At 45.1% G+C, this 8,162-nt stretch overlaps 3 protein-coding genes across 3 annotated transcripts; all 3 read left to right on the plus strand.

The window, feature by feature from the left end:
* The first annotated feature begins 823 nt into the window (after positions 1–823).
* Positions 824–3,705, plus strand: LOC115921806. The gene is made up of 2 exons (XM_030980026.1): positions 824–1,209; positions 1,890–3,705. The coding sequence occupies exon 2, from the start codon at positions 2,254–2,256 to the stop codon at positions 3,703–3,705; it is 1,452 nt and encodes a 483-aa protein (XP_030835886.1). The 5' UTR covers positions 824–1,209; positions 1,890–2,253.
* A 452-nt stretch (positions 3,706–4,157) lies between these two features.
* Positions 4,158–6,297, plus strand: LOC115921808. The gene is made up of 3 exons (XM_030980027.1): positions 4,158–4,911; positions 4,953–5,826; positions 5,915–6,297. Exons 1-3 carry the CDS (start codon positions 4,339–4,341, stop codon positions 6,295–6,297), a joined length of 1,830 nt encoding a protein of 609 aa, XP_030835887.1. The 5' UTR covers positions 4,158–4,338.
* Positions 6,298–6,358: 61 nt separating this feature from the next.
* On the plus strand, positions 6,359–7,777 carry LOC115921809. The gene has a single exon (XM_030980028.1). The coding sequence runs from the start codon at positions 6,359–6,361 to the stop codon at positions 7,775–7,777; it is 1,419 nt and encodes a 472-aa protein (XP_030835888.1).
* The last annotated feature ends 385 nt before the right edge of the window (positions 7,778–8,162 follow it).

Genomic DNA, 8,162 nt, shown 5'->3' on the forward strand with positions numbered 1-8,162 from the left:
TTTGTAAGCTTGAGAGTTGAATTGTACAGTCCCATACGTTGATGTTTGAGTAAATTTTTGAATTTTGATTGAGAACTAGAATTCAAATCGAAACATAGGTAGAATTATAGACTTATGAGTGAAAAGAAACGATTCAGATATTGTTTACATGACTTTTTCTTCCCATGAAGTTTTATCCCCCCCCCCCCCCCCCCCCCCCTCCTCTGTTTGTTTTTGTTCCGTGCTTGAAAATTGAGTGTGACTTGTTGGTTATTTTGTTCTTGGCAGGAACTGATTTTATCTAACTATTTTTAACCCTCATTATAAGACCCTCATCTCGAGCTTACAATGTACTCTCAACCAGTCAGACGGTGACTCCATCAGCAATGGCGCCATGTAGGAAACAGATTTTAAGGCAGGCAGGAAACAGACACATCATAAACCCTCAAGTTCAGCATGGCAAGTCTACTTTACCTTACAGGCACAAACTCTTGTAGTTAAGCATAATTCATATGTGAACAGAACTGTTTAGTCTGTCGACAAAGACTTGCATATATATATCACCCAGCTATTTAAGAGCTGGCATAGCATATCATTTTCACAAGATCCACAATTTATCTTTTCTTTAAAAGTGAAATAGAGAATCTTTTCTCACAAACAAATGTAGTTTTTGTACATTTATATGCATTTATGTATATTTTCTTGTAAATTTGAGTGCCAATTATTTTCCATAAGTATGGAGACTCCAAGCAATATAAAATTGGATGCAAAAAATAAAGTTCTGTAAAATGTCTATTATTATTAGTTACCAGTATCAGTACATTTTATATATGTGGAGTGTCACTACAGCAGTGTGTAGTGAGGATTGTTACAAGATTTTGTTAAATAAGGTCTAGTATTGAAGACTAGTTAATTCAGTCTGAATTCATAGACTACCAATGGCAATGTATTAGGCATGTACTGCTGTTATCTAATGTCAACAGAAGCCCCCTTGTCTTATATAACAGAAGCCCCCTTGTTTTATAGTGCTAAATGAAAGTACTTTGCATACAATGTATGGGTATGCATTCTGTGTTTAGGCACTTGTGTTGTAGATGTATCGCATATTATGTGTAGAGGCAGTATATCATCAGTGTTCAAGTGAATGTCTCAACAGTGAAGTTGCTAGTTGCAACCATCTTCAAAAGTTTGATTTCCAGTGATTGTGGAGCATTTTACAGACCCGAATTGGTAAGAACTCACTTAATATAATAGTGGTAGTTAATGTTGAATTGTTTTATGAAGTAATGTAAGCTTAGGAGAGAATATTAGACATCTTTCTTGTTATATATAGTTTGGAACTTGAAGGGCAAGGAAAGTTATGTGTGTGCTCTTCCAGTGTACTTAGGAGATGCGTGCATTGTACTGTACTCTCTCTCTCTCTCTCTCTTCTCTGTATCGCTATCCACCCCTCTCTGATCTCACCCTTTCTCTCTCTCTTCTCTCTCTCTCTCTCTCTCTCTTCCCCTCTCTATCCCTTTCTTCAGCTCTCTATTCATGTTTGTTACAGTGCCACTGTGATGGTGATGACTGCATTATAATGTATTTTAATTAAGACAGGTACTTTCTTATCTAGTAGGATATTATTCTTTATACTTGTAGTTGTTTTGTTGCAGCATATATATGTACATAGACTGCGTAATTAGTTAATTACATACATGCAAGTTGACTTATATTTCATTGTCTAGTCAAGGTTTATAACTTGTTGCTTATAAAACAAAGAGACAGTTTTGGAGTACATGTAGTCAGTATTATGTAGGTTCAATCTCTTTATTAAGCTATTTTGACATGATATATATGCACATGTATTGTTGTAGTGTCTCATAAGTATGAACATTATGTAGTTTGTTTCTCTTTCTGTTGTGTTACAGATTGTTATCTGAAGGTTGAGTGACCATACGACCAGTGAATAAACGACAGTTCGTGAACTTTAACTGAATCTTCGTACCTCGTCATTTCAATCTTGTGAATAACAACTTTAGGGTGTTTGTGTAATCGTCGAAACTCCTCGGTTTACTAGTTGTAAACGGAGGCAGCCACAATAACAATCAAGGATCTGCATGTGCATCCAGTTAGCTGAATGGCTAAGTAGCCTGTGTATCCAGTTAGCTGAATGGCAAAGTAGCCTGTGCATCCAGTTAGCTGAATAAGAATCAAGGATCTGCATGTGCATCCAGTAAGCTGAATGGCAAAGTAGCCATAGACTTAAACGAATAGTGAATTGTATAAGTTACCATGGCAACGGCCACTAGTCTCCCTGATAAGCTCGAGGAAGGGAGCGTTAAAAGTAAGCGCTCCGTGCAAAGCGAAAGAGTTCTTCAAGCGTTCCATGCTGAACTCCAGATGATGGATCAAGAGGATGAACTCAAAAGAATTGAGTTTGCCAGAAAACAAGAAGAAGCAAATTCAAAATTGAGAAAACTCAAGCTCACCAAGCAGTTCAATGAGAGAATGGCAGAACTTGAAGGAAGCAGGGATGACATTGAATATTCAGAGACCCATTCTGTCAAATTAGATCTTCCTGAGGAGAAAATGGAGGACTCCATCCAGAGATATTTGCAATCCCAAGATAGTGTAGCACAGCAGAGCCCTCAACAGTCAAGGAGTGATGTCACTCCTGTGTATGAATCAAATGGGTTGCAAAGGGTAGCTGAATCACTCGCAGAGGTAGCAAGGTCGATGGCTATACAAAGTGCTAGCTCTCAGCAGGTCGCTGTGACCAGTCAGTTGCCGCACATCGATCTTCCCGTATTCAGTGGAGACCCCCTCCAGTATCCCCTCTGGAAAAATGCATTCGTGAGCCTCGTAGACAGGAATCCAGTTGATCATCCTACAAAGCTGCATTACCTGAATAACTCTGTGGCTGGAGCACCAAAGAGGTTGGTGCAGCACTATCTTCTTCTTGGCACTGAGGACGCCTACCACAAAGCATGTGGAGCACTTGCAGAACGATACGGAAGCCAGAGCGTAGTGTCTGCTGCCTTCACAAAGAAGTTGAACTCATGGCCAAGGATCAGCAACCAAGACTCTACAGGATTGAGGGATTTCGCAGACTTCTTGAACCAGGTGGAAGCTGCAAAGGTGACAATTTCAACACTTAATATTTTGGATTTTCCCCAAGAAAACGTAAAGATGTTGGAGAAGCTTCCAGCATACCTCGCACGGAAATGGCGTGACGAAGTTGACAGGTGGCAACGTCGTGGACTTGGTAGCTATCCGACATTCTCAAGATTTGCAGAATTCGTCAACGACGCAGCACGCAAGGCCAGCATTCCAGAGTTGGAGTGCCTGAAGAACCAAGAATCCAGGCCTAGGCAATTTCCAGCTGGAAATAAGGGATTTGCTGGAAAGTCGCTGTCCACTAGAGCATTCAATGGTGGTCAACAAGGCAAGTTCTCATCGTGTCCCTTTTGCAATGAAAAGCACCATCTGGATGAGTGCAAGGAATTCGCCAAGAAGCCTCATCCACTTCGTAAGCACTTCTTCTTCCAGAAGAAACTTTGCATGGGATGTGGCAGTGATGACAGCCACCAGGTAAAGGACTGTCCTCAGAGGAAAACATGTAAGGAGTGTCAGGGAAGGCACCTCACATGCCTGCATCGTCCGCAGAACAGAGAATATGAAGGTTCCTCAAAGTGCACCACGTCTGTTCCTTACCAGACCAGGACGGGAAAGAACACTGCATGATTGTGCCTGTGTGGGTACGGCATGCTAGCAACCAGGCAACGAGATCTTACAATACGCGATCCTGGATGACCAATCCAACGTTGGATTTGTGTCGAAAGCATTGTGTGAGAAGATGCGTGTAGATGGAACAGATACCAATCTTCAATTGACAACAATGCACGAGAGTACGCGCATCAAAACCTCAAGGATCTGTGGACTTGAAGTGCTGGACTTTAAGAAGAGCATGTGGTCACCCTACCAGCATGCTATCAGAGGGACGACGTTCCAGCTAGGAGATCTCAAATTCCTAAGGGTGAAGTAATGAAGAGATGGGCTCATCTGTCCCCCATTGCCGACGACCTCATGCCATACAATCCAGCAATAGAAGTTGGACTTCTCATCGGCAATGACTGCCCGAGAGCCATTAGACCCAGGGACATCATCTGCGGTGGAGAAGACGAACCCTACTACGCTCAGAGATCCATTCTGGGATGGGGTGTCGTTGGGACCGTTTGCAAGTCTGCAAACCAGGAAATCTTCTGCAAGAAGACATATGTCCAGGACGACTACCCTCACTTTGCCTACGCCAATCGGGCAAAGGAAGTATTCTCCCCAGAAAGAGTTCTCAACGTGCTGGAGAAGGATTTCATTGAAATGAATCAGAAGGGAAAGCCCTATTCCATCGACGAGATGAAGTTCATGAGCATGTTGGAGAAAGGAGTCAGGAAGAGAGAGGATGGACACTATGAGATGCCCCTACCTCTGAAGTCCAAGGAGATGTCCCTTCCATACAACAAGCCCCTCGCCATCAAGAGATGGAATCAATTGACTGCCAGATTCAGGAAGAATCAAAAGTTCCAGGAGGATTACACCGAGTTCATGAAGGGTGTGATCGCTGATCATGCGGAAAGGGTGCCGACAGATAGACTGAATGCCCAAGATAGGGTCAACTACATCCCTCATACAGGAGTCTACCATCCTCGGAAGCCAGACAAGATTCGAGTTGTCTTTGATTGTTCAGCAGCATACCAGGGAGTCTCTCTGAATGATCACCTCCTACAGGGCCCAAACTCGATGAATAGCCTATTGGGTGTTCTCTGCAGGTTCCGCAAGGAAGAGGTGGCATGTGCTGTTGATGTAAAGAGCATGTTCCACCAGTTCTTCGTGTCTCCAGAGGACAGAGATTTGCTGCGCTTTCTCTGGTGGGAAGACGGTAAACCCGGAAAAGCAAGTCGTGGAGTACCGCATGACCGTCCATCTCTTTGGAGCAGCAAGTTCACCCGGTGCAGCCACCTTCGGCCTACGAAAGGCAGCAGAGGATGGAAGATGAGTTTGGAGCTGACGCTGCTGAATTCATCAGGAAGGACTTCTATGTGGATGATGGTTTGACTTCTGTACCTTCCACACAAATAGCGGTGAAACTTCTGAAGGACAGCCAAGGGATCTGTGCCAAGGCAGGTCTTAAGCTGCACAAGGTCATCTCCAATGACATTGACGTTCTGAAGAGCTTTCCAAAAGAGGACAGGTCAAAGGAGGTCCAGCAGTTAGATCTCGACAAGGATTCACTGTCTCTGGAGAGAGTTCTGGGAGTCGTCTGGCGGATCCAAAATGATGTCTTCAACTTCATTGTGGAGATAAAGGAAAGACCCTTCACCAGAAGAGGAGTCTTGTCCACGGTCAGCTCTTTCTACGATCCATGTGGTTTCATCAGTCCTGTGATGCTGCCTGGGAAGCGAATCCTGCAGGAGATGTGTCGCAGTAATGCCGACTGGGACACTCCAATGCCAGAAGCACTACGAGCACGCTGGGAGAATTGGTTGGAGGATGTACGTAATCTGGAAGGACTACAGATTCCAAGATGTCTCAAACCGAATGGGTTTGGGAAAATCAAGCAGGTGGAGCTCCACCACTTCTCAGACGCGAGTGAAGATGGCTACGGTCAGTGTACGTACGTCAGATTCATCAATGAAGACGACAATGTTCACTGTGCATTGGTGATTGGGAAATCTCGAGTTACGCCACTGAGGCAGATCACGATTCCAAGGTTAGAACTGGCTGCAGCAACCACATCTGCCAGGATGAGCTCTTTCGTGAAAGAAGAGCTGAAGTATCATGACGCTAAGGACTTCTTCTGGACAGATAGTCAGTGGTGCTAGGATACATACGGAATGAAGCCAAGAGATTCCATACTTACGTAGCCAACAGGGTACAACAATCCGAGACCTGACAGACCCCAAGGACTGGTTCTATGTTGATACCAGAGACAACCCAGCCGACGAAGCCTCAAGAGGAATGTCAGCAAAGCAGCTGACACATGACAGTCGCTGGCTCAGAGGACCAGAGTTTCTTTGGAGAAACCCTACTCATCAAGCTGAGCAAACAGATGCCTACCAGCTTATGGAAGGTGATCCTGAAGTGAGGAGAGCCAATGTTATGTCAACGCAGGCAACTGCAGCAAACACGAAGTATCCTGATCAGTTCAAGTCGAGCCGGCTTGAACCTTTCTCAAGCTGGTATCGTGCTAAGAAGGCAATCGCACGCTGTTTTGCAACTCAAGGACCGACTTCGAAGAAAGGAAGTCAAGCGATCTTCATCATCAAGCCAAGGAAATGAAAGGCGGACCCTCCCTCCTCTGACAACATCTCAGTTAGTGGAGGCAGAAAGGGTAATTCTCATGGCTGTTCAGATGGACCATTTCAAGGATGAAATGGAGGTGCTGAAGAAGCTTGATGCGGTAGACAAAATATGTGACAGAACAGTGGCTCGATCAAAGAAAGATGACATGAAGAGGACCAGCGCCCTGTACAGACTCGATCCTTACCTCGACGAAGATGGACTGGTTCGAGTAGGCGGTCGCATTACCAGAGCCAACATGTCCCGAGATGTCAGACATCCAGTCATTCTCCCTCGACATGGACATATCAGTCACTTGGTGATCAGGCACTACCACCAATGTGTTCAGCATATGGGTCGAGGCATCACTCACAACGAAGTTAGGCAACATGGATTTTGGGTGATTGGAGGATCATCAGCAGTCTCGCAGTGCATTTCTGGCTGTGTGAAATGCAGAAGTCTGCGAAGGAGGCCACTGCAGCAGAAGATGGCGGATCTGCCAGAAGACAGACTGGAACCAACACCTCCGTTCACATACTCAGCAGTCGATTACTTCGGACCTTTCCTGGTTAAGGAGCGACGAAGTGAGGTGAAAAGGTATGGAGTCCTTTTCACTTGTATGGCATCAAGGAGTGTGCATCTAGAGACAGCCAACAGTCTGACCGGATCCAGCTTCATAAATGCCTTGCGGCGATTTATGAATAGACGGGGAGTGGTGCGACAGCTGCGATCCGACCAGGGAACAACTTTCATAGGCGCCCGTACCGAGCTGAGACACGCCTTAGCTGAAATGGACCAGTCTCAAGTGCAAGAATACCTACTGCAGAACGGATGTGATTGGATACCGTTCAAGATGAACGTACCTCATGCATCTCACATGGGCGGTGTCTGGGAAAGGCAAATCCAGACTGTACGTCGAGTTCTAGAACCCCTTCTGCAAACGGTGGGTAGCCAGCTGGACGACGAGGCCTTCCGGACATTTCTAACAGAGGCAGAGGCAATCATAAATGCAAGGCCTCTGACAACAACGAATCTGAGCGACTCTGGTGCCCCTGAACCACTGACTCCAAATCACCTTCTGACAGCCAAGGCGAAGGTGGTTCTTCCTCCACCGGGAGCCTTCCAGCGCGAGGACCTCTATTCACGCAAGTGGTGGAGGCGGGTTCAGTATGCAGCCAACGAGTTCTGGGCTAGGTGGAGACGGGAGTACCTCCAGGAGCTGCAGAGCCGCCAGAAGTGGGTTCTTAAACGTCGAAACCTTGAGGTAGGCGACATCGTCATCTCAAAGGAGAACGAAGATGCTCGCGGTCGGTGGCCACTCGCACGCGTAGTCGATGTCTACCCCAGCAAGGACGGTTGCGTCAGAAAGGTCAAGATACTGATAGCAGACGGAACATTGGACAATGAGGGAAAGCGTAAACGCCCTCCCGTTGAACTTGATAGACCTATCCAGAAGTTGGTACTGTTGTTACCAAGTTGAAAAGTAATTTTGACTGTCACAAGTGAAGACCAGTGTATATTCCCCCTCAAGGAGCCTTTGATATTAAATCGCGAACAATGTTTTCAGCTCATCTGAACAATAAGCTAGGATTAACATGCGAGTTTCATAAACAGTTATGTTTTATAGTATTCACCTTTTAATGTTTTGCAATGTGATAGATGTTGCAGATTTGTATTTATCATGTACATGTATATTGATTTTAGGTGTTTGTCTTTATTTAAAGTGTAAATGGACAAGCCATTTAAAGGAGCCATGTCACTACAGCAGTGTGTAGTGAGGATTGTTACAAGATTTTGTTAAATAAGGTCTAGTATTGAAGACTAGTTAATTCAGTCTGAATTCATAGACTACCAATGGCAATGTA

The sequence above is a fragment of the Strongylocentrotus purpuratus genome, unplaced genomic scaffold (assembly GCF_000002235.5).
Source record: "Strongylocentrotus purpuratus isolate Spur 01 unplaced genomic scaffold, Spur_5.0 spur5_scaffold_10, whole genome shotgun sequence".
Lineage (NCBI taxonomy): Eukaryota > Metazoa > Echinodermata > Echinoidea > Camarodonta > Strongylocentrotidae > Strongylocentrotus > Strongylocentrotus purpuratus.

Excerpts from the sequence above, each read along its gene's own strand:
- LOC115921809 (XM_030980028.1), top strand. The coding sequence starts at position 6,359 with ATGGCTGTTCAGATGGACCATTTCAAGGATGAAATGGAGGTGCTGAAG.
- LOC115921806 (XM_030980026.1), top strand. The coding sequence starts at position 2,254 with ATGGCAACGGCCACTAGTCTCCCTGATAAGCTCGAGGAAGGGAGCGTT.
- LOC115921808 (XM_030980027.1), top strand. The coding sequence starts at position 4,339 with ATGAATCAGAAGGGAAAGCCCTATTCCATCGACGAGATGAAGTTCATG. Across the intron at positions 4,912-4,952 it reads AAGACGGTAAACCCGGAAAA|CAGCAAGTTCACCCGGTGCA; the intron begins GCAAGTCGTGGA and ends ATCTCTTTGGAG. Across the intron at positions 5,827-5,914 it reads GGACTTCTTCTGGACAGATA|ACCCCAAGGACTGGTTCTAT; the intron begins GTCAGTGGTGCT and ends GAGACCTGACAG.